This window comes from Bos mutus, chromosome 7 (assembly GCF_027580195.1).
Source record: "Bos mutus isolate GX-2022 chromosome 7, NWIPB_WYAK_1.1, whole genome shotgun sequence".
NCBI classification, from domain to species: Eukaryota; Metazoa; Chordata; class Mammalia; order Artiodactyla; family Bovidae; genus Bos; species Bos mutus.
The window spans coordinates 26,192,323-26,218,255 of NC_091623.1; the positions used below are offsets into that span (position 1 = coordinate 26,192,323).

General features: G+C 39.0%; 2 protein-coding genes across 3 annotated transcripts in view; one reads left to right on the plus strand and one right to left on the minus strand.

The window, feature by feature from the left end:
* The first annotated feature begins 2,791 nt into the window (after positions 1-2,791).
* RFESD (Rieske Fe-S domain containing) lies at positions 2,792-13,300 on the plus strand. Its single transcript, XM_070373158.1, has 4 exons — positions 2,792-2,911; positions 10,343-10,521; positions 10,627-10,661; positions 12,602-13,300. The coding sequence occupies exons 2-4, from the start codon at positions 10,344-10,346 to the stop codon at positions 12,863-12,865; spliced, it is 477 nt and encodes a 158-aa protein (XP_070229259.1). The 5' UTR covers positions 2,792-2,911; position 10,343; the 3' UTR covers positions 12,866-13,300.
* Positions 13,301-13,444: 144 nt separating this feature from the next.
* SPATA9 (spermatogenesis associated 9) overlaps positions 13,445-25,933 on the minus strand; it is a 60,620-nt gene continuing 48,131 nt past the window's right edge. For both annotated transcript variants that reach the window (XM_070373156.1, XM_070373157.1), the window contains 2 exons: positions 20,130-20,225; positions 13,445-15,376 (listed from right to left, as the gene is read on the minus strand). In XM_070373156.1, coding sequence (XP_070229257.1) covers positions 15,089-15,376; positions 20,130-20,225 — 384 coding nt within the window. In that variant the 3' untranslated portion in view covers positions 13,445-15,088. The remainder of the gene's footprint in view (positions 15,377-20,129; positions 20,226-25,933) is intronic.

A 25,933-nucleotide genomic window follows, 5' to 3' on the forward strand; every position in this document is an offset into this window, starting at 1 on the left:
CAAAAAAGAATTTTTAATTAAAAGTTCTTATATAGTTCTTCAATGATACAAGTTGAGTACTGCTAACACACTCCATGTGCTGGTAAAGTAATTTGAGACAGTTAACAGATAATTTAAATGATAATAAACCCAAATATATTTTATTATCACTTTGGTAAAGCAATTCATCAAAATTAGATGGTTAGGAAGTTCCCTAGTGGTCCAGTGGCTAAGACTTTGCATTCCCAAAGCAGGGGGACCTCATTTGATCCCTGGTCAGGGAGCTAGCTCCCCAGTGCTTCAGGGTGTGGCCCCCTAAAAAAAATAGCTAGGTACACAAATTCATTATTCTGAGCTTCTCAACCTTTTACACATTTTAGCTTATAGAGGGGGAAAAGGGCATTTATATGGCATACTGGGGTCATTGGACGAGGTCCCGGGGTTTCAGCTGCCCCTGACCCATTGGGCCTCTCTAGGATCTGTGATCAGTATGTCAGCATGTGAAATGCAGACTGTGGCTTCCAACCTTAAAGTTGCACTGGAATCACTGAGGAACTTAGAAAAAAATATGTTGATTCCCTCTCCTCCCATGACCCCTCGAGATTTATTTCATTGGTCTAGAATCATGACTCCCAGGTGACTAAAGTGTGACCCAAGAACCACTGCATTAGAAGATAGTCAAGGAAACTTTAAAATCCTATCAGACTCACACATGTACCCCAATATACACAGCAGTATTAATGTGAGAGTTGGACTATAAAGAAAATTGAGCACTGAAGAATTGATACTTTTGAGCTGTGGTGTTAGAGAAGACTCGAGAGTCCCTTGGACTGTAAGGAGATCCAACCAGTCCATTCTCAAGGAAATCAGTCCTGAATGTTCATTGGAAGGACTGATGTTGAAGCTGAAACTCCAATACTTTGGCCACCTGATGGGAAGAGCTGACTCATTTGAAAAGACACTGATGCTAGGAAAGACTGAAGGCAGGAGAAGAAGGGGACAACAGAAGATGAAATGGCTGGATGGCATCACCGACTCAATGGACATGAGTTTGAGCAAGCTCCATGAGTTGGTCATGGACAGGGAAGCCTGGTGTGCTGTAGTCCACGGGGCCACAGAGTCAGACACAACTGAGCGACTGACCTGAGGACATGGAAGCAACCTAGATGTCCATCAACAGATGAATGGATAAAGAAGATGTGGTACACATATACAATGGAATATTAGCGATAAAAAAGAACAAATTTGAGTCAGTTCTAGTGAGGGTGATGAACCTAGAGCCTGTCATACTGAGTGAGGTAATTCAGAAAGAGAAAAACAAATATAGTATATTAACGCATACACATGGAATTTAGAAAAATAATACTGATGAACCTATTCACAGGGAAGGAATGGAGACACAGGTATACAGAAGGGACTTAAGGACACAGTGAAAGGAAAGACTGGGACAAAAGGAGAAAGTTACACCCACGTGTAAAAGAGATAACTGGTGAAAAATTGCTATATACCACGAGCCCAGCTTGACGCCCTGTGAAGACCTAGAGGGGTGGGAAGCGGGGATGGATGGGATGCTCAAGAAGGCCGGGATATACATATAATATGGCTGATTCTTATAAAGCAATTTTCCTCCAGTTAAAAAAATAAAAACCTATCAGACTCATCTAGCTTCCAACTTTGAACACATGCATGTGTGGGGGTTTTTGTTTTGTTTTGTTTTGTTTTCCTCACAGAAATATAAATAGAAAAAAACAAAGTTGCAAAGTTCAAAAGATGAGAGTGAAACCCATCTCCCAACCCACCCCCGCCAAGTTTAAAGACCCAATTGTTTAAGCTTATGTGCATATATCTACATTATTTGTATCTAGAAAATAACTTTTATTTACCACAAAGAAAGCATACTACACAGTATTCCACACTTTGTAACAAATTCATTCATTACATCATGAATCGTGCCGGTGAGTATGTGGTTAGAAAGTAATTCACATGTCTACATTGTATTTAACCACTTCTCAGCTGATGCTCATTTGAGTTATTGTCACTTTTCTGGCAATAAACACCATTATACATTATATGCTGGAGAAGGCAATGGCAACCCACTCCAGTACTATTGCCTGGAAAATCCCACGGACGCAGGAGCCTGGTGGGCTGCAGTCCATGGGGACGCTAAGAGTCGGACACGACTGAGCGACTTCACTTTCACTTTCAAGCATTGGAGAAGGAAACGGCAACCCACTGTAGTGTTCTTGCCTGGAGAATCCCAGGGACGGGGGAGCCTGGTGGGCTGCCGTCTATGGGGTCGCACAGAGTAGAACACGACTGAAGCGACGTAGCAGCAGCAGTATACATTATATGCATTGTGACGAACTCTAGTAAATATTTTTATGAGGTAAATTTCTGGAAGACACACTCCGGGTGAGTTCAATAAACACCACTGTACATTGATTATATGCATCATGACAAACTCTAAATATTTTTATGAGGTACATTTCTAGAAGACAGACCCCTGAGTGAGTTCAACAAACACCATTATACATAGATCATACGAATAGTGACGAACTCTAGTAAATATTTTATAAAGTAAATTTCTAGAAGGAAGACCCCTGGGTGAGTTCAAAATCTAGATAAATGTGGTGAGCTCAACAAACGTTTTAAAATGAAGTGGGGGAGCCCACATCTGTAAAACACACGACCGAAACGGTCATTTCGGAGATCCCGGCGGAGCGCGGCGAGCCGGCGGCCGCGGTCAGCAGCCCTAGACGCCTCAGAGGCCGCCCCGGGGGCGGGCGCGCTCCGGTCACGTGGGCGGTGGCTCCCCGCCCCGCCCCATCACGCGGAGAGCCACGCGGCCGCCGGCGTCCCGGCCGGCTCAGTATCCTCACGCGGGGGCGCTGCGGCCGGGTCTCGCGGAGGTGGGGCAGGGACTCCGGGGAAGGTAAGTTCTGTTCCTGGCGCGGGGTTGGGCGGCCGCGCGCGGGGCGGGGCTCGCGAGACTCGCCGCTTCCGGCCGGGCGGAGGGCCCGGGGCTCGGGCTTCCGGCGGCGGCGGAGACCGAGAGTGGGTTCGCGGTTGCAGTGCTGAGTTTCCTCCTGGCTCTTTTGAGCTCTGCGGCTTCGCCGCCCTAGACGCTGTTCTCTTTAACCATGAACCCCCAGCGCAGGCTTCCGCCCGGGCACTGCGGGCCCATCGAGCTTGTTCATCGTCAAGGCTGGTCCTCACCCCGGACCTGCGGCTTCCGTTCAGTTCAGTTCAGTTGCTCAGTCGTGTCTGACTCTTTGCGACCCCATGGACTGCAGCACGCCAGGCTTCTCTGTCCATCACCAACTCCTGGAGTTTACTGAAACTCATATCCACTGAGTAGGTGATGCCATCCAACCATCTCATCCTCTGTCATCCCCTTCTCCCGCCTTCAATCTTTCCAGCATCAGGGTCTTTTCAAATGAGTTAGTTCTTTGCATCAGGTGGCCAAAGTATTGGAGTTTCAGCTTCAGCATCACTCCTTCCAATGAATATTCAGGTCTACTTTCCTTTAGGATGGACTGGTTGGATCTCCTTGCAGTCCAAGGGACTCTCAAGAGTCTTTAATACCATAGTTAAAAAGCATCAATTCTGTGCTCAGCTTTCTATATAGTCCAGCGCTCACATCCATACATGATTACCTGAAAAACCATAGCCTTGACTAGACGGACCTTTGTTGGCAAAGTAATGTCTCTGCTTTTAACAGCTGCTTCGCTGGGTCTTTTTTTTTTTTTTTTTTTAATTTAAGTTTATTTATTTTAATTAGAGGCTAATTACTTTACAATATGGTATTGGTTTTGCCATACATCAACATGAATCCGCCACGGGTGTACACCTGTTCCCAATCCTGAACCCCTCTCCCTCCTCGCTGCCCATACCATCCCTCTGGGTCATCCCAGTGCACCAGCCCCAAGCTTCCTGTATCCTGCATCGAACCTGGACTGGCGATTCAGACACTTGCTCCTTGGAAGAAAAGCTATGACCAACCTAGACTGCATATTCAAAAGCAGAGACATTACTTTGCCAGCCAAGGTCCATGTAGTCAAGGCTATTGGTTTTTCCAGTAGTCATGTATGGATGGGAGAGTTGGACTATAAAGAAAGCTGAGCACTGAAGAATTGACGCTTTTGAGCTGTGGTGTTGGAGAAGACTCTGGAGAGTCCCTTGAACTGCAAGGAGATCCAACTAGTCCATCCTAAAGGAAATCAGTCCTGGGAATATTCATTGGAAGGACTGATGTTGAAGCTGAAACTCAAATACTCTGGCCACCTGATGCGAAGAACCTACTTATTGGAAAAGACCCTGATGCTGGGAAAGATTGAAGGCAGGAGGAGAAGGGGAGGACAGAGGATGAGATGGTTGAATGGCATCACCAAAGTGATGGACATGAGTTTGAGTAGGCTCTGGGAGTTGGTGATGGACAGGGAGGCCTGGAGTGCTGCAGTCCATGGGGTCGCAGGTACGGACACCAAAATGATGGACATGAGTTTGAGTAGGCTCTGGGAGTTGGTGATGGACAGGGAGGCCTGGAGTGCTGCAGTCCATGGGGTCGCAGGTACGGACACGACTGAGCGACTGAACTGAACAGATTTTGTTTTAAACATTTGTTGACACAAGTCTTGCACATTGGCTTTCCTAAATTAAAAAAAATTCAGGATCATCATCTAAGGATATGTATATGTGGAGTATACACACAAACATCTTTGCTAAAAGGTTTTGTACCTTCAAGATAGTTTATATGCATGCCACCTATTTTTATAAATCCGTGGATGCTACTTAGATAAAATGGTAAGATTTTTATATCAGTGTTCACAAAGTTTAGACATAAGATCTCGGTTTGAATCTTCACTGCGATTTTATGAGTTTGGGCAAGCTTTTGTTAAAGTCCTTTACCCTTAGTTTCCTCATCTGGAAAATAGGCATTTTTTCTTGGGATTAATGAATTCATATATGCAGAGTCCAAGCAGTTGGCAATCACTAAAGGGTAGCTAGTTTTATCTATTATTCTGCCAGACAAAGAAGTCTAAAGCTATGGCATTTCTTGTCTCTGAACCTAAAGTAAAGGTGTCACCTTGGAGTTTTGCATTCTGATAAGTATAGGTCAAGTCCCCAGACTCAGTAAAAGCAACTTTATGCTTTTGTGCTCAAGAATAAGAAGAAATTCCTTTAATTTCATGTTTCTTTTGTCCCCACTGTCTTATAGAAACTTAAGTTATGCTGAAAAGATTCCTTATGCCAGAAAGGTATCTAATAGAGACAGAGGATTCATTTAGCTAATCAGTAATTTTATGTGATGTTAGCACCTTTAGAAACCTAATTTTAGGTACAGTCCAAAAAATATCTCTTGAAGAGAACCGTGGAACAAAATGCTCAACATTTCTTTAAGCAGTTTTCTTCTAGCTCCCATACTGAGTAATGCAGTTTAATTTTTCATTTTCTTACTTTAAGAGTCTACTATCTTAAAGCTGACTCAACACAGAGAAAATGTGTAGGAGTATATGAATAGTGCATCAAAGTAACAGTAATTAAAGTGAATAAAAGTGACTTGTATTGCTGTCTGAATGGACTGTGATATTCACATTATTTAATTAAGAATAATATGGGTGTTAATTATAGTCACCAGATATCATAAATAGTACCACCTATGATGCTTAGAGGGAACAATTATTTGAAGGATGAGATAATACTTTTCTAAGCAAAATGCAAAACTGATCATATTTCTCTGAAACCTTTATCATTTAGCCCCAGCTTTCTCTGCTCATTTCTTATCAGCCCATGCAAAGTTCCCTACAATTTGCCTTGGTTGGGGGGGAAACCCTGCAAAGTCTCCAAGAGACTGAAACGAGAAAGGATAGTGTTTGGTTCTCATTTATTTGGGAGTTCAATAGAATTTAATTAACTTCTGGTGCTAATCCATATCTCATGTATTTTGGTACTTGCTTCAGTCTTGTATTTCTTTTCTATTTGTTGCCTGGAAAAAGAAAAGTAAGAGAACTATAGATTTATTTCTTCCTCTATGGCAAGTCTTGAAATAAGCTGTACAAAAATTTCAAATAGTCTATTCATGATCTGTTTACATATACATTCTCTGAGGACAGAAAGTACCATTTTATCCCTTTTCTTGGATTTTGGATCATTTATTACATAAAGTAGGATACCACTTAAATTTGGGGGGAAAAAAGTAATTTTAAATATGAGTAAATGTAATACATTGATAAACACTTAAAATTTGTGTTTATTATTCCCTTGCTTTTCTTTGTACATTTTCCCTATATAAATTTATCCACGAATAATACATTGTTTTGTTTTGCCTCTTTTGGCACTTTATAAAAATAGAAGCATACTCTGAATTCTTAAAATTTTTTTTGTTTAAAGTTACAGTTTTGACTAATCCAACTTGACACAGCCATACAGTTTTCACTGCTGCACAATATTCCATTGAATGAGCATAAAAATCATCCATTCTACTGTTGATAGATTTGACTTGTTTCCTATCTTTTGCTGTTATAACCATTCTTGTGCATTTTTCCTGGTGCACCTGTGCACATGTCTATGGAATATATCTGAAGTGGGATTATTGGGTCATGAATATGTTCAGCTTTGCTAGGTAATTGTTGTACCTCTAATTGATGTCATCACTAACAGTTGCTCCATATCCTTGCCAATCCTTGTTATTTTTTGCCAGTCTGGTGGATGGAAAACAGTATCCTATTTTGACTTTGCTTTATATTTCTTTTACATTTTCCTACCAATTAGGTTGAGCATCTTTACATGTGATTTCTGGCTATTCAGATTTCCTCATCTGTGAAATGTTTAAATGTTTGTGTCTTTTGCCCATTTTTATAATGGTTGCCTTTTCTTGTTTATAGGAATACTTCATGTTTTCTGAATCAATCCTTTGTTAGTTATATGTGTTGCATATTCCATATTTTTCTTTTTCTTCAGCCTATTCCCCCTTCCTCTTTTCAATTCATCTGTCTGTCCCCATTTTTATCATTATTGCCCTTCTGTTCTGTCTCAAAATGTGATAAGGACGGCACATGCAGCAGTGTGGAGGTAAATGTTACCATCTGAGTAGTTTGTATACTTTGGGCACCTGCCAAAATCAAGTAAAACCAGATAATTGTTTAGAAATGTTGCAATCCAGCCTCTGGTCAAGCATGGCTAATCCACAAAGTCTAAATATTGGATGTTCTTCAGAAATTGTTAGACCTCATTCCCTATTGACACTCCCACTCCAAGTGATTGTGTTGAATTCTGTAGTTTGAAAACTTCCAAATTTATTTCTCTAGTGAGGCTCAACTCTAGTCTCATATATCTGACTTTTGACTTGATATGTCTTGAGTACCTCAGACTCACTTTGTACAAAATGTAACTAGTTCCTTAATTTTCCTTTCTTTCAAAATATCATTCCTTTCTCAGTCTGCCCAATCACAATCACAAACCACATAGTTGCACAAACCTAAAACCTGGGAGTTAAATGGCAGCCCACTCCAGTGTTTTTGTCCTGAGAATCCCACGGACAGAGGAGCCTGGCGGCCTGTGGTCTATGGGGTCGCAGAGTCGGAAACAACTGAAGCAACTTAGCACATCCTTCTTTATTTCTTTTCTGTAGGCTCCTTCATTCCAGTTCATCAGCCCAAATTGAGTTTGTGCCTCACTCAATTTTCTTACTGAGGAGAGGCAGGAACTTTGAATTCAATGAATAAAGGAAAGCACTACACTAATCAAGTTTAGGAAATTACAGAGATGTCATATTTGTTCCCTGAAGTTTGCACTGTTAACCATTGCTCTAATTATTAGGAGATAAAGGAAACAAATATAGAAATTCTTGGCAAAACAGGATATACACTTTTACTTAGAAACTATCATAGAAAAAATAAAAATACCAACATAAGGGAGGCCCTCAGGGAAATCCTCTACATGGGGCCTGAAACCCCTGACAATGATATATCTTTGATGTTTCTTTCTCATATGAAATTAATAGACCATGGCTATGTTCTTGAAGTATATAGAAGATCCCTTTGAAAGGGTTGTTCTCAAATAGGCTGAATATCTGTGCTAAGAAAAAAAAAATTTAGAATACCTTACAGATTTCTCTAAAATTTATATACTTCTTTCTATAAATTGAAGAGAAAGTCACTGTTTTGAATGCCCAAGTAAGACAGAAGAAAGTAATGCCATTTTCTATGTGAATTAAGAAAATTAAAGGCATCCATTCACACTTCTGCGTCCTACTAGAATATGGTTATCTGGTTGATCTGTATGAGCTGGCTGTCTACACCAGGCAAAACCAACTTAGCCACCTTTTAACCAAGAGGTTCAAGATTATTCAGACTGTCGAAGAATCCTGTTGTTCATTCGTTAAGTCGTGTCCGACTCTGTGACCAGGCACGCCAGGCTTCTCTGTCCACCACTATCTCCTGGAGTTTGTGCAAACTCATGTCCACTGAGTCAGTGATAACATCCAACCATTTCATCCTCTGTCACCCCCTTCTCCTTTTGCCCTCAATTTTCCCCAGTATCAGGGTCTTTACCAGTGAGTCAGCTCTTCACATCAGGTGGCCAAAGTATTGGAGTTTCAGCTTCAGCATCAGTCCTTCCAATGAATATTCAGGACTGATTTCCTTTAGGATGGATTGGTTGGATCTCCTTGCAGTCCAAAGGACTCTCAAGAGTCTTCTCCAGCACCACAGTTCAAAAGCATCAATTCTTTGGTGCTCAGCCTTCTTTATGGTCCAACTCTCACATCCATACAAGACTTCTGGAAAAACCATAGCTTTGACTATATGGACCTTTGTTAGCAAAGTGATGTCTCTGCTTTAAAACACTGTCTAGGCTTGACATAGTTTTTCTTCCAAGGAGCAAGTGTCTCTTCATTTCGTGGTTGCAGTCACCATCCACATTGATTTTGGAGCCCAAGAAAATGAAATCTGACACTGTTTCCACATTTTCCCTGTCTATTTGCCATGAAGTGATGCGACCAGATACCACAATCTTAGTTTTTTGAATGTTGAGTTTTAAGCCAGCTTTTAGACTCTCCTCTTTCACCTTCATCAAGAAGCTCTTTAGTTCCTCTTCACTTTCTGCCATTAAAGTGGTATCATCTGCATATCTGAGGTTATTGATATTTCTCCCTGTAATCTTGATTCCAGCTTGTGCTTCATCTAGCCCAGCATTTCACATGATGTACTCTGCATATAAGTTAAATACGAGGGTGACAGTATACAGCCTTGACGTACTCCTTTCTCAATTTGTAACCAGTCCATTGTTCCATGTCTGGTTCTAGCTGCTGCTTCTTGTCTTGCATACAGGTTCCTTAGGCAGCAGGTCAGGTGGTCTGGTATTCCCATCTCTTTAAGAATATTCCACAGTTTGTTGTGATCCACACAGTCAAAGGCTTTAGCATAGTCAGTGAAACAGAAGTAGATGTTTTTTTGGAATTCCCTAGCTTTTGATGTCTGGTTCCTCTGCCTTTTCTAAATCCAGCTTATACGTCTGGAAGTTCTCAGTTCATATACTGCTAAAGCCTAGCTTGAAGGATTCTGACCAAAATCTTCCTGGTGTGGAAATGAGTGTCATTGTATGGTAATTTGAACATTCTTTGGCACTGCTTTTCTTTGGGATTAGAATGAAAACTGACCTTTTTCAGTTTTGTGGCCACTGCTGAGTTTTCCAAATTTGCTGGCATAATGAGTGCGGCACTTTAACAGCATTTTGGTTTAAGATTTGAAGTAGCTTAGCTAGAATTTTGTCACCTCCACTAGCTTTGTTCGTAGTAATGCTTCCTAAGTCCCACTTGACTTCACTCTTCAGGATGTCTGGCTCTAGGGGAGTGACCACATCATCGTGGTTATCTGGGTCATTAAGAATTTTCTTGTACGGTTCTTTTGTATTCTTGCCACCTCTTCTTAATCTCTTCTGCTTCTGTTAGGCCCTTGCCGAAAAATCCTAACTTCAACAAAAGCTAAAAACAACACTGATAATATGCAGATGTTGTTTAGCATTGAATTTGAGAGGGAATAAAAGGATAGTGAGACTTCAGTATCTATCAGGAGTTCTGAAATATCTACCTTAGGCAATGAAGTGCATCAAGTACAAGTCCAGCCTAAAAGTGGTCAGTCCTCCCTAATTTTGGCAGGCTTTAAGAGTTCTAACTTACAATCATGACTGACTATAATCCAGTATTTTTAAAAGTACCTCCATCAGTCTCAGGGAAATCAAACTTCTCTTATGATTATCTCTGTGAGTTAAGTGTAATGAAACTAGTGAAGACCACTTGCAATTTTTTTTTTCCTTTTTTTTTTTTTTTTTGTGTGTGTGTGTGGTTTTGTTGTTGTTCCACTAGCATGGATCCTGGTGGCTCTGAACAAGATCCTGAAATGAAGGAGCAATATGCTTCTGTCTATGTGGGTAGAGAAGAAGACATTAAAAGATCTGAAAGAATAACAGCTGTTGTCCATGACAGAGAAGTGGTGATTTTCTACCACAAAGGAGAATTTCATGCTATGGATATTCGCTGTTACCGTAAGATTTTGTTTTTCATTTGTAAACCTTGTATTTATTTACTGTCCAGAAAGCTATTAAAATTTCAGTTCTTAGTGACCAGATGTATGTTCAATTTCTTTGCAGACTCAGGAGGACCTTTACATTTGGGAGAAATAGAGGTATGTAAAAGTAAATCTGTTTTCAACAAATTCAGATGTTTCCTATTTATATTCCTATTATATTTACTGTCTCTATTCACAAACAATTTATATTTGGGTTTGAACTATATTTTCATGCTTTGAGTATAATTACCAATATTCTAGAAATTCACAACACTAACAATGTAAAGAAAACCATTTTATAGGTAAAGATGAGAAATATACATGTCTTCTGACCTAGTAAATATACTTTGAAAGATGTACTGTGCATATTATTGTACAAAAGTATATATATATGCTTACATATGTGCATATACTTCTTAAGTATATGCACATATAGAAGTATATATACACTTAAACATTTGTTAAGTACATATTTAAGAAGTTCATTGTGGTATTATTCATTGTAATGAAAAATGGAAGGAAATTTAACTGCTTTAACAAGAGGAAACAGTTTAAACTAGGACTCGCCATGCTGTGGAATCGTATGCTGTGCTGTGCTTAGTTGCTCAGTCGTGTCCAACTGTTTGTAAGCCCATGGACTGTAGCCAACCAGGCTCCTCGGTCCATGGGGATTCTCCAGGCAAGAATTACTGGAGTGGGTTTTTATGCCCTCCTCCAGGGATCTTCCCAACCCAAGGATTGAACCAGGGTTTCCCACGCTGTAGGCAGATTCTTTACCATCTGAGCCACCAGGGAGGCCTGTGGAATAGCATACAGCCAGTAAGTTAATGCGGCATGAATGTCAACAGTATATTTTTGAGTGAAGAAAAGCAAGTCAAAGAATAATAGGTCTAAAGAGGTCTCATTAAAAAAAAAATTACTTTCTATAATTCTACATAGTTTGAATTTTTCCAATGTGTATATATTACTTTTATGATATAATAAAAATATCAATATATATATTTTAAGAAAGAAAGAACACTTTGAAGGCTTAACTCAGGGAAGATGGGGGCACTGTTTTACTTACTTGCATTCCCAAACTAGCTGCCTGATTTCTTCTTTTCTACCTCATGAAACTGATCTCTCTCTCCCTTCTCTGTCTCTATGTCTCTGGCACAAAGTACATGCTTAAATTTAGTGTTCCACTCGCTATACAACTCATATCTACTTACTTCCAGACCTGTCCTCATGTTAAAAGATGTGTGCTTAAATTATGAACATGAACTTATGAGTTATGAAAATGTTTGCTGACAGAAGAGGAGAGGTGGTACGAAACAGCATTTCTGCACTTCTCGTGTGGAGATAAAAATGTCAGCATCTGGATGATAGTGTGGAAGAATTTCCCTCAGTTTCAGACCATCATGAGAGCTATAAAACCTTGCTGCTCAAAGTGTGGTTCACAGACCAACAGCATTGGTGACACCTGGGAGTGTCTTGGAAATGCAAATATTGCAGCTTGTTCTAGGACTACTGAGCTTAAACAAGGGCTTGATTTAAACAAGATCTTGGTGATTCCCATGTCCTTTAAAATTTTAGAAGCACTGCTTTAGGACAGCTAAAAGTTTGAAATGAACTACTTTGGATCATAAATTGCTCTTTAGTTAATATATGCACTTATGCCTTTAGTAACCTCTCTTGAAATTATATCTGAGGCTTACCATTCTTCCACCAGCTAGTGAAGACTCATTTAGAAGCACTCGAAGCCCTTGCCCCATTTCCGTCACAGAAGTGACATAATATCTAACAGATAACAGCATACTGGGGTCACATGGGGTAGTTGCCTGGGATGGTTATCTTCTGATAGAGCTCTAACACACTGGGTTTCTTATCAACTGCAGAAGAACTTGATGACTGCTAAGATTAGGTTCTGCCTTATGCTGAATAGTTGGTAAATGGGAGGTAAAAAGAGAAGCCTGTTTTGCAGCCTGGTTCTTCTGCAGTAAATTCTGTTCTGAGTCTGAGATTTATTGTCAACACTGGAAATGTCATATTATAAAGTCAATTATTTCTTTCCCCAGGAATTTGATGGACGAGCATGTATAGTTTGCCCCTGGCATAAGTACAAAATTACTTTGGAAACAGGAGAAGGACTGTATCAGTCTATAGATCCTAAAGACCCATCAGCAAAACCCATGTGGTGCTCCAAAGGAATAAAGCAAAGGATTCACACAGTGACAGTGGACAATGGGAATATTTATGTGACTCTTTCTAATGAGCCTTTTAAGTGTGACTCTGACTATTATGCTACTGGAATCTTCAAAGTAATTCCGAGTTCCTTCTGATAAAACTTAATGGCAATGAAAAATGTTGTGTATGTTTCGAAAGTAGTTTTAGAATAACCTTGCTGAGTACCAAAGATGACTAACTTTTTCCAACACAAGCACGTTTTTCATCTTTAACAGTCATATTTGTGAAAGGTTCCAAAGCACATGTACTTAGTGTGATGTAAGGATCATCATCGGGATCTATAGAATACTTTTCAGCCAATCCTCTGGATTGATTGGAACCTCAAGGTTATAGGTTTGAAATGTGCATTTGAAGAAGGATAAAAATAATTTGGAGTAACCAGAGTGAAGAAAAGGTTAAAAAAAATTAGATCTACAAAGAAAAATTTAGGGGAAAAATCCCTACTTGAGATAGTAGACTTTATCATGGAAAAATTTAATGTATACAAAGTGAAGAGAATAATAAACTCCCAGCACCACCTTCAACAGTCATCAGCATTCTTCTAGTCTTGTTTCATTTTTGCATGCGTTCACCACCCCACCTATTGATGGTTATTAGAATTTTTTAAGGTAAAATTTAAACACATTGAAATACTTAAGTTTTAACTATTCAGTTTTTCCAAATATATAGCAGGCCTTTTACACTTGAAAAATACTTCCCAAAATGGGATCAGTGTACATGCTGAATTTAGAAATAGGAAACAACTTGCTTGACAGCGAAACCAAGTAAACTTCAGCTCAGTTTCTCTCAGGTCATGGTAGACAGTTTCAAAGTAATGAGGAGACAGTTGCTGCTAGCCATAAGAGATGTGAAATGTGTTCAGAGAGCCAAATGAAATTTCTAAATAACATTAAAAAATTTTTTATTTGTATAGAATTTTGCACATGTATGTACAACCAAATATCACAGAGAGCAGAGATATAGGGTGTTGTTCCTCAGTCTTTTCTTCTGAGCTCGCAGGCCTGTGTAGGTTAGTTCACCCTGCTTCTTCTATGCCAGCTATTTATGGCCATCACTCCTCTGGTTGCCTCGTGCCCACGCTGTATTATAAAACCCTGGGTACTGATCATCTAAAACTCAGCAGCGCATGGTGGAATATGAGAATAAGTGGGACCAGAAAGAACTATGAGGAACAGATTATGAATTCAGAATGAGAAAAGCTTTTTGTCAATATTGGAACTTAGTCTCAAACCACAGTAATCTTCTTAATGACACAGGGCTGAATTAAGGCTTAGTATTCTAAGGGGTCCACTTGGATCCTTTCTCTTGGCTATTGTAAAAATAATAAGGGAATAAAATAGGTATCATTAAGGCTGTGCTTATAGAGCCTTTTGCTATATATTATATTTTTTCCGATATATTGCTACATGCTACCCATATGCCAACACTTGCTTTCAATAGACTATTTATGAGCCAGGCCTGGGTTTTTTATAAATACTATTTACAGCAGCAGTTACCCACCAGGTACAAAAAATGTACCATCTCTAGAATGGGTACATCCCAGTCTATTATATCAGGCACTGATCCTCCCATGACTTAACACATGTCCAGAATTGAAAATGCATGGAAGAAACCAAAGTACCTCCAGCAGGCAAAAACCATGACCCTGGTTTGTGGGACCAATCACAGAAGCAGTTTTTCCTGAGGATCCAGTGGCAACAATGAGTAACATGGACTTGGTTTCTGGTTTTTAATTTGTTCCTCTAGATGCGGAAATAAAGATGTCATGTCACATCCCATTCTCAAATACAGACATCTTCTCACCAGATTTGTAAACAATATAAATTTACATCTATGAATGTCAAGTCCTTCATAACGTTATAGATGAGTTTTAAAACAACTGATAATAGGGAAACTCAAACTATGCAGCCTGTAGATAGAAAATATATATCCTTTTATTATCTCTGAAAAAGATATGTAGCATTTTAATAGGGAGGGTTTTTTTCCCTCCCAGATAAATAATTGGAAAGATACTCTAAACAAGTCTTTACTATAAACATAAATGTATTATAAACATGTGCATATTATAAACCACTGCATAGAGTCTAATTCACCAAAGGGTACATTTTCTTGTTCATTAAAACATATCACATAGTCAACATTGATTCATTTTATTTTCTCTACCATATAAATACTTGAGAATGACATTTTAGCAATAGTCCCTCCCCCGCCCCCATTTTTTTTCAAAGCAGAGCAGTCAGAACATAAAAACTAGTTTCCGAGTTATGTCATTAGATAATGCTTAAGCTCTGTTCAGTGATATTTAAGTTCAGATTTGTTCATTCATTCATTTCAGCTGATTGATCAAACACAGAATGTAAAACCTGAATCTTATTACTCAACTTATTAGCAGGAAGTTTGGGGCGATCGGAAATACTGTCTGGCTTCTCCGGTAGTGACCTGTAAGGTTTCGCTTTGATTTCACCTTCGGGAAACAGAGGCTCAGAAAGCACAGGCTCCGAAAAGGCATTTCTAAAATTTTCACTCTCCTCTCTGTTTTGCCTTATGGATTCTTCTTCTTGGAAAATCTTCATTATCTTCTCCAGCACAGTATTAACACAGACGGTCTAATAATTTTTAAAAAGTTAATGTTTCTTTTTTTATTATTGGAGTATGATTGTGTTATACTACTAAACTTAACAGATAAAAATCCAATAATGCAATAAAACATTTAACATAAAATCATTGATCTGTATATTCTACAAAGAGGTGCTTTTTTTCAGCTTCCTCTGGCACATGATAAACGTGAGGAGGCTGATTCCTAATTATAAATATGCCATAATCTAGAAGGAAAATTAAAACATAGTATGCTTTAATAAAAATATGCTTCACATTTCTAATTCATGTTTTACATCTTTATTCTCTAATTAAATGAAACATTCCTTTATTCTCCTGACTTAATTAAACATTTTCTGAGAGATGGAATTTATCGTCAAACATGTTAATATCTCAAAGTAGGTTTTCTGTTTTTACTTTTTTCCCATATAGACTTTGGTTATACCAATTACGTTCCATTGGAAGGGCATAAACATTTTGGTAAGAATTTAGTAAATTAATGATTTAGAATCAATGATTTCTAAACAAACTTGTGATCCACTTTTCCTCAAAAATGCCATTCAGTACTTTAAGGGTGTCAAAACAAAACATAGATTAAAAAAAACTTCAAAAACTGAGAATCACTAAGAGCTGTATCTGTTAAACCTATAACTTTACTGATGGAGATGATGATGCCAAGCATTTAAGGCAAGCAACAAGAATAATAAAATCTATAAAATACGAGAACACCTAAACTAGCTTCTTTTACCAAAGCGATGATGCCTCCAAGGTGACATAATAGGCAACCAATGCTCAGATGTTCCTAAAGAGAGGGACAGAAAGGAGGGTGGGCCTCGGCTTGAACAGCCCTTTCCTCCTGACCTCCTGCCTCCTCTTTACTTGCCTGTCTCCCACCTCAGAATGGGGACACCAGATGCTTCCCTTCACTTCCCGGCATTACTGTTACCATCTGGCAATGTGACCCCTCTGGCCAACATAATAAAATTTGTCTGCTGGGGAGGAAGATCGGAAGGATTTGGGGGAAAGTTTCCTCCTTTTTATATAGAAGAAAGACTGTCTTTGCCTCTACTCTCTCCTCCTTGCTTTGGAGGCTGATACGGATGTAAGGTATGAGCGTAAGGCAGCAAACCTAAGAACCAAAACCAACCAACAGGATAGTTGGGGAGAGAGATGGAGAGGCCCTGGGCTCGTGATGATGCTGTAGATCCACTGTACAAACCCAGGAACTGCCGGACTCCGGACTTCTAATTAAGTGAGGTATTTAAATAGCTGTATTGATTAAGGTACTATCAGTACTATCAATTGATAGTATTAAGGTACTATCAATGTTACTTATATCTGAGTACACCCAAATCTAGAGTTATAAAATCTTGAGGTCCATCACTTCCAGCTACAGACAGCTTTAACCATTTATCACAACTAGGATGGTTTTCTATGTATGCCATGCTATGAAAAGAAGGTTGGGGAGCCGTGTCCTCTTTGATACATTTCTTCTTCCCTCACTTACAACATTTTATCTGTGCCCACCATAACCAATTCTGTCCAAGTCTCAGAAAATGAAAGATCTTGATTAAGGTCAGTATTTCTCCATCTTTGCTTAAAACCTATACCCTACTTATCAACTTGTCTATTAATTATTGCTTGCCTCTTCAACCTCTCATTCTTGACTAGCTCCTTCCCTGTAACCTGTAACATACTAAAGTATATTCTATTCTGAAATTTAAAACTTTAAAATCCCTGTGGCCCTGTTTCCCTCTTGACTACGACAAACTCTTTTCTTGATCAAACCAGGACATACATTCATGGTTTCCATTTTATCATCTTTTCACTCTTTCTGCTAAAGTAGTTCTCAAGATGATTAATTCCAACTTTACTACTAGATCTAATGGACACTTTTCAGATCTTCATTTTACTTAACTTTTTCTGCTTGTATGTTACTCTTAACTACTCACAACTTCCTGAGTCTAATTCCTTGACAGCGTTTCCTCCTGATTCTCTTCCTGCTTTTCTTATTATTGGTCTTCTGTCTCCATCATGGATTTCTTCTTAGCTTATCTTAAACAGAAAGTGTTCTTCACATTTCTGTCAACTTTATACTCTTTTCACTTGGCATGGTTCCACTCTCAGGGCATTAACTTCCAACATAGATGTTATTTGCTTTCAAAACCATAATTCTAGCCCTGACCTCTCCTAGGACTTGGATGAATATATCACAAATTATCAGAGGTCACCAAAAAAATTGTTTCTATTCTTAGTTTATAGCATAAGTCATGTAGGATGATTTCAGGAGTCTTTGAAAAATTCAAGTAATTTTAGTTTTAATCTAGTTTTGTTTTAGTTTCACCATAGCCATTTCATCCAACTCATTTTCTGCAGTATATTTGCATCAATCTTGTATGAGAGTCACATTTAAGATACTGAACATTTCTCAAAATTTTAAAACATTTGCAAAACATTTGATAAATTCAGAGTTTTTAAAAATTGTAAATATGTTTAAAATGAGTTCTTTTACACTTTTTTTTTCTAAGTTGTTTTAGCTATTCTTTGGCATTTTCTTGTAAATTTTAGAATAAACTAGTCGATGTACACATACACACCTGCTCAAATTTTAATTGGGATTGCACTGAATCTGTGGATTATTAGGAAAATTTAACCTTTATTCTTGTCTGTTTCAATATGATCAAAAAAATAAATAGGTAAAAGACCTCTAACAAAAAAGCCATAAGTTTATTAACAAAAGAAGATCTAAATAAATAGAGAAATATACCATGCTCATAGATTGGAAGGAGAACCTATTGTACCAGTATGAAGACTTAATGTAAAGCGCCAGTAAATAATACAGCATTGAATTGGTATGAGAATAGACAGATCAGTTGGCTAGAACAAAGAGAATATAAGCAGACCTACATATATAAGGACATTGAATTCATCTTAAAAAAGAGGTGTTCTGGGGCAACAGGAAAGGGGTTTACTTTTTTCCCTGATAAATTGAGTTGGATCAGTTTATCAAGTGGGCATCCCTGGTGGCTCAGCTGGTAAAGAATCCACCTGCAATGAAGGAGACCTGGGTTCAATCCCTGGGTTGGGAAGATACCCTGGGGGAGGGCATGGCAACCCACTCCAGTAATTCTTGCCTGGAGAATCCCCATGGACCGAGGAGCCTAACGGGCTGCAGTCCATGAGGTTGCAAAGAGTCAGACACAACTGAGCGACTAAGCACAGCACAGCACAGTGGAGGAAAAACTTGACCCTTGCGTCATACCAACTCCAGATGTATTATAAATCTACAAGTGAAAGGCAAAATAACAAAGCTCCTAGGATATATCAGAGGGAGTAGTTTCATGACTAGGATGTAAGTCAAGATTCCCTAATTAAGACATAAAAAGCACTTAATATAAAGAGGATTAATAAATGAGACTTCATTAAAATTAAGAACTTTTAAAAGACATTCCTAAAAATGAAAGGCTAGTCACAGAGTAAAATAAATCTGCCCAAATTCAACTAAAAAAAGGGCTTGTTCCAATAATAGTTAAAAGAACAAATTGATAATAAACCAATGGACAACTCCAAGTAGGAAAATGAGAAGAGACTAACAGAAATTAACAAAAGAGGATATCCAGTTAATGTATAAAAAAGGTATTCAGTCTTAATAATCAATAAAATGCAAATTAAAAACATAATATGATAGTACTACATACCCACAAAAATGGCTATACCAGAAAAGATTGATAATGCCAAATGTTAGTGATGATACAGAGCAACTGGGATTCATAATCTGCTAGAATGAACTGTTAAAACTGTTTTGGAAAACTTTGGCAATATATGCTAGAGACGAACATATGCAAAATCTACAGTCCAGACATTTCACCCAAACATATGTACAAGAACATTCACAGCAACCTATTCACAATAGCCAAAGTTCTAAATAATCTAAATGTTCAACGATAGAATAGATAGTTGTATATTTAATCAGTGGAATACTGTACAGCACTGACAGGCAACAAGCTGCTGCTATAGGCAACAAATGAATCTCACCATGATAATGTTGAGCAATACAAGACCCACAAAAGAACATGGTATACAACTTCATTTATATATGAGTCAAAACAGACCATGCCATTAGAAGTCAAAATAGAGCTTGCCTTTACAGAAGAGGCTAGTGATCATTACAAGTCAAAATAGTGTTTGCCTTTACAGAAGAGGCTAGTGATCATAAAGAGGCAAGAAAGAGGCTTCTAGAATGACAGTATACTGTTTTGTTTCTTGATCCATAAGATACATCAATTTATAGATTTTCTGATAATTCATCAAGCTGTGTACTTTTCTTTTTGTATGTTGTATTTTTTTTTCAATTAAAGGTAAATACAAATGGCAATGAATTATAAGAAAATAACTTTTTAATTTATAAAAGTCTGTATATTTTTGCCATACTTTTTAATGAACACTTTTGTAATTCAAAAAACAAAAGCTGAACTTTAACCAACCCCGGCACAATGGCAGAAACAAAACACCTGTAACCTAATGAAAGCAAAACCCAAAATGTTTTGACCAAATAGTAATAAATTTTTTAAAGAGTAAAATAAGTTTTATTACTTAAGCAACTTAGTTTTTGGTGGATTGACCTGGCTCCTTAGAAATATAATTTTTAATGTAAAATTATTTTGTGTAATAAGAGAATAATATCTTGGTTTAAGAATAGACTATACAGTATTTCTTTACATAAAATAATTATATTTCCAGATTCTAATTATTTTCTTAACTTACCAAATAAATGAGTGCTGCATATGAAGCGCACATTATGCTAGTTAAAGCAGTCTTTGCTGGGAAAGAAATTATTTCAAACAAAGATCCCTTTCTGACCTGAAAAAACAAATGAGTTTTCTTATTAAAACAAAAGATTTTCAATGTTACAATGTTAAATCTTATAATGTTATTGTAAAATGAGAATTCAAATATTGATAGTCATCTACTTTAGATCTGAGTTTTCCCACACCTTGAAAATATAATGTCTTCCTCCTTTACAAAAAGATACTTTCTTTTGCTAATTAAAACCTATGATAAATCTTTAAAAAAAATTTTCCCATTTCCAAAATCTCATTTTTGGTTTTTTACATTTACCAAGTGTGCTCACTAGGGGGTGCTGCTGTGCTTATTAGAAAAACAGTCTGTTGAAATTCATGTAGTCATCCTTTACTAAATTATTCACCTCTTCAATTAAGCAAACAGCAATGAAAATACCGGGCATTTCCTGGAGATTAATGACCTGCCTGGAAATGTTAATCATGAGACTGCTGAAGGCCAGTATTAATCTTAGATGATCATTAAGCTTCAGCAAATACTCTGCGCTCATATCCAGCATGCTTTTTGAAATGTAGAGGTTTACACTAATAAAGAATTTGTGTCTCAGATTTTTCTAGCTTCTAGAATGTGTCCCTGCCTCACCACAATATATTCAGTTTAAGGGAACTGTAACTCTTAGAGGCCACCTCTGTGGCTTTGAGCTATAAGGATATGAAATGATGTCGGTAGGAAGAACATTCCCTTCCCCTTTAGCAATGAAGGGGCAGTTAGTCATACTTCTCTGAAGAGCCAAGTCACTCAGAGGCTTCAAAAACTCCGAGAAGGTATAGGCTGTAAATATAAAATCATGTAAACGCACGATGAAGTGAAGTGGCTCTGTCATGTTCAACTCTTTGCAACCCCATGAACTGTATGTAGCCTGCCAGGCTCCTCCGCCCATGGCATTTTCCAGGCAAGAATACTGTAAAATTGCACACAAATGAGAACGGTATATATATATATATATATATATATATATATATATACACACATATATGATCATTAAAAGGTTCAGTTCAGTTCAGTCGCTCAGTTGTGTCCGACGCTTTGCAACCCCATGGACTGCAGCACACCAGGCCTCCCTGTCCATCACCAACTCCCGGAGTTTACTCCAACCCATGTCCATCGAGTTGGTGATGCCATCTAACCATCTCATCCTCTGTGGTCCCCTTCTCCTCCTGCCTTCAATCTTTCCAGCATCAGGGTCTTTTCCAACGAATTGGTTCTTCACATCAGGTGGCCAAAGTATTGGAGTTTCAGCTTCAACATCAGTCCTTCCTGTGAACATTCAGGACTGATCTCCTTTAGGATGGACTGGTTGGATTAAAAGATGATAACACTGAAAAACTGAAACAATGGTAGCAGAATGGCTAGGTGAATTACACTGTATCCACCCAATAGTAACATTACAGCCTTTTAAATGGTGCTTCTGATGAGGTAGCATTTTATGGAGCAGACATTTGCATGGTCCTGTATACCAGGTCCTGCTCTAAGTGCTTGTTGTACTATTTTTGCTTACTGCTGTCCCTGCTGAAGAACAAAGGTGTCCAGCACAATCTCCCTTCTCTGCTCAAGTGATGTATGGAATGCTGAAGCCAAGAATACTATCTAGCCTAGTAGCTGAGAGATGGTGGGGTGAGGAGGGAGGGGGAGGGGGGTTTTCCTTCTTACCCCCACCCTTCAGGCCTTACCAGCTCCTACACACAGGAATAGGCAGGGGCAGTTTTAGCCCACTCTCTCCACAAGTCAGTCTGGAAAACTTCCCAGACTTCCTGGCTTCTGGAGAGCGCTTCCAGGAAATGAAGCTGCTGCTACTCTTTCACTCTTGCTGAAAGACTCAGACTGATAGCATGCCTTTGAATCCCACTATTAGGCTAAAGGAGACAAACTGCTAGTAGGGAGCCGACGTTAGGAAGGAAATCAGATTCATGCCAACAGAATGCCTCCTAGTAGAGTAAAATATTCATGAGTTTGTGAATATATGGGTGTAATGGAAGGTCCAATAATTGGTAGGTCGTATACAATAAAAATAAAAATGGGGTCTGCATGCAAGGAAAATTACTCTCTGTTTTGCTGCATCTTTCTTTTTCAGATTTTTGTCCTTCACCTAAAAGTAATTAAAATGGATTAGTTTAGAAATAAATATGTATTTGATATATGTTATGCTTCTGAATGACGAATCTGTATATTGCCTGGGGGTAACTTTTTCACCATTTTAATGCTTTTAATAAATATTTGCTGTTACTATAATAAATCACCCCTGTAAAAATACATATCCTCCAAAATTTATGTGGCTACTGGCTAAGTAGCCATTTTTCCATTTTATGACTCACTTGCAATACATGTTTTTCATATTATAAACCACAATGTTTCATTTTTGGTTTGCTATAAGCAGGAATAGTATATGGCAAAAACTGAGATAAACAAACTGGAGAAATTTGGAAAAAGGAGGCTTTGTCTAGACTGTCTTGGCTGGTTTCAAAAATTTTATCTTAACCTCGTTGTTACATGTTTTTATTTTATTTGCATTTAAAAGTATTGTGATATCAATATTATATCCATATATTTCCTTTTTGAATTTGGTAATATTAACATATAAGATACATGGATATTTCAACAGTAAAAACATTTCAGCTTTAAATTTTTCCCACATAATTTTATGTTCTACTTCTCCCATATAATTTTGACTGCCTTGTCTCATAGAAGAAATATCTATTTTCATCTTATTTTCACCAACAATGAGATAAATCACACACAAAAAAAGCAGACTATAAGCTGCTTAGAAAATAGAGATCCACTTACAGGTAACCTGAAGGTTGGAGAATTTATGTTGTCCAAAACCATCTTGATGAAATAAGAAGGAAGTTATAGGGGAAACTCTAATTCAGTGATTCACAAATAAGTGTTGGAAGAAATACTGCTTTTACAGGTCCAGTAAAAAGTGTTTCCTGTAAGTTTGAAAAAGCTACTTGATCATGAATTTGCTTAGCAACCCACAATACTCATGAATGCAGGGAAGACTCCTAGCAATCCACAGGAAAGAAAGCTTTCTGACTTTGTTTATCCCAGTATTGGGGCTTCCCAGACCCATGGACAGAGGAGACTGGCAGGCTACAGTCCATGGGGTCGTGAAAGAGTGGAACATGACTTAATGATTAAACAACAACAGCATGCCAGTATTAACAGCCTGTGGAGCATTACCCTTGAATGAGCTCTTAATCAGGTGGTCCTATAAAAGCTCGAATATCTCACCCTCGTGGCCAGCCTGCCAAAGTATGTCTTCAAGATTCCAATACTTCTGCTTTCTAGGAATTGTCCTTTCTCCCCCCAACCCTGAGTCTTGAATGACACCACCCAAGATAGCCTCATGGCAAGCCCTTCAAGGAGCTAAAGAAGTTCCCACTATTTGTGAGGTTTACAGTTTAAACCCCAAACTGGAGTCTACCTTGGAGGGTTGGGGGTGAGGAAGAAACTTTACTTGGGTAAGCCTCTGATTCTTCATCCTGAAAAAGGAAGCAACACTTCCCTGTCCACTATGGCACAGGCACTCCTGAGGCTAAGAGTTTGGTTTGCTCATCTCTTGACCACACCACTCCAGAGAACGTGTACAAAGTAGAAGCAAATGCCTCTAATGTCACTATACAGAGGATTCTATCATAGACAGAGCTTCTGGTCCTGTGGCCCTGCTCTGGGGTGCCAAAGTCAGCAACTATGTCTGGGAGCTGACGTGTCTTGGCTGAAGTCAGCCTCCAAGCTGCTTATGTAGGTCACTGCAGCCTAGAGCAGCTGCAGGCCTCACTCGGGCAGGCAGCTTCCGAGGCTAGCAGATGCAGCATTCTGTAAGTACTGCTGCTGGGGATACTGAAAATCACCAAGAAATGCTCAGTTTTCCATTCCTAAGGCCCCCTGCAGAAGAAGCAGGCATACACCACTAACCTCAGCCCTGCACAACAGGGAAAGGTTTGGGGAGCAGCCTGACAGCACCCATAGAGCCAGGGGCCAGGGAAGTCTCGTAGCAAGATGGCCAGTTGGGCAGGCCTGACCCCAACTCTCCACATTTCACGCCTTTCATTTTCACACACCACAGAGCTCCATCTTGACACAGGCAGCCTGACCATTCTTGAAGGAATTCAGGCTGGAGTCCACTGTGGGTAAGCTGGATACATTCCATTCACAGACCAACCCACTGACCTCCACGGCACCTCACACGTTACTCTGTTGTTCCTCGGATTCTCCATGTCACTAAACTTCACTACTCACACTTCTATGTCTGTCCTCACTGAGACTTTCAGATTGATATATGCTTTCTTCCTTGCTACCACTTTGGTTCCTTTCAGTGGCAATTCCGAATCTCTGCCCTAGCTAATACACATTACCCAAGAAAACCTTCCTCCTCACTCCTAACCCTCAAGGACCCCAGAAGCTCTGATCTGGGACTGTTCCCACTTGTCTCACTTTAGCCTTGTGGAACTACTTACATTTCCTACGTAAGTCATGCTCTTGCCTCAGCTTCTTAATATACATTGTCTACTTTCTCAAATGATTCTCCTACTTCCTCACTGGGATAATTTCCCTTCCTCCCAGCCTCAGATCCAGTATCATCTTCTGGGAAGCCTACACTGACTACTTTTAGGAATTATATCCCCCTTGTTGTTGCTTCCATAGTCCACTTCGCACACTTTGATCATGCACTCAGTACACCCAGTGGTCACAACTTACTTGCCCATCATCCCTATAGTCCACAGGACATATATGAATCCATATTAAAAAGCAGAGACATTACTTTTCCAACAAAGGTCCGTCTAGTCAAGGCTATGGTTTTTCCAGTAGTCATGTATGGATGTGAGAGCTGGACTATAAAGAAAGCTGAGTGCTGAAGAATTGATGCTTTTGAACTGTGGTGTTGGAGAAGACTCTTGAGAGTCCCTTGGACTGCAAGGAGATCCAACCAGTCCATCCTAAAGGAGATCAGTCCTGGGTGTTCATTGGAAGGACTGATGCTGAGGCTGAAACTCCAATACTTTGGTCACCTAATGCGAAGAGTTGACTCATTTGAAAAGACCCTGATGCTGGGAAAGATTGAAGGTGGGAGGAGAAGGGGACAACAGAGAATGAGATGGCTAGATGGCATCACCATCTCAATGGTGATGACTCAATGGACAAGAGTTTGGGCGAACTCTAGGAGTTGGTGAGGGACAGGGAGGCCTGGCATGCTGTGGTTCATGGGGTCACAAAGAGTCGGACACGACTGAGTGACTGAACTGAACTGATTTTACACGTGATTTTACATGTCATGTTTTCAGTAAATCTTCATCAAGTAAGTGAAAAAGGGTAGAATTACATTTCACTTCCAAAAAGAAAGTTAACCATCTTATAATCTGTAAAAGATATTAAGAAGTAAACCTGAAGGACACCTGGTTACAGCAATGTGGCAGACAGAGCGAGTGGGAAACCTCTCACCAAAAAAAAAAAAAAAACCCAAAATTCTCTAGAGAAACTGTTGTAACCCCAAGGCCAGAAGGTATTTCTATTTTTGATTCTATATATATCAAAATCCAAAAATGTAATACCAGACTAAGTTTACAGAACATGAAAGAGGAGGAGGAAGGAAGGGATAAATCTTCCCATGTCAGGAACTAAAAGCCAAGCAGTAAGTGTGTGATTTCATGTCTCAGGAATGGCGATGTTACTGGATCCTGAAATAAGGACTGAGGGCTTGAGTTCTAATA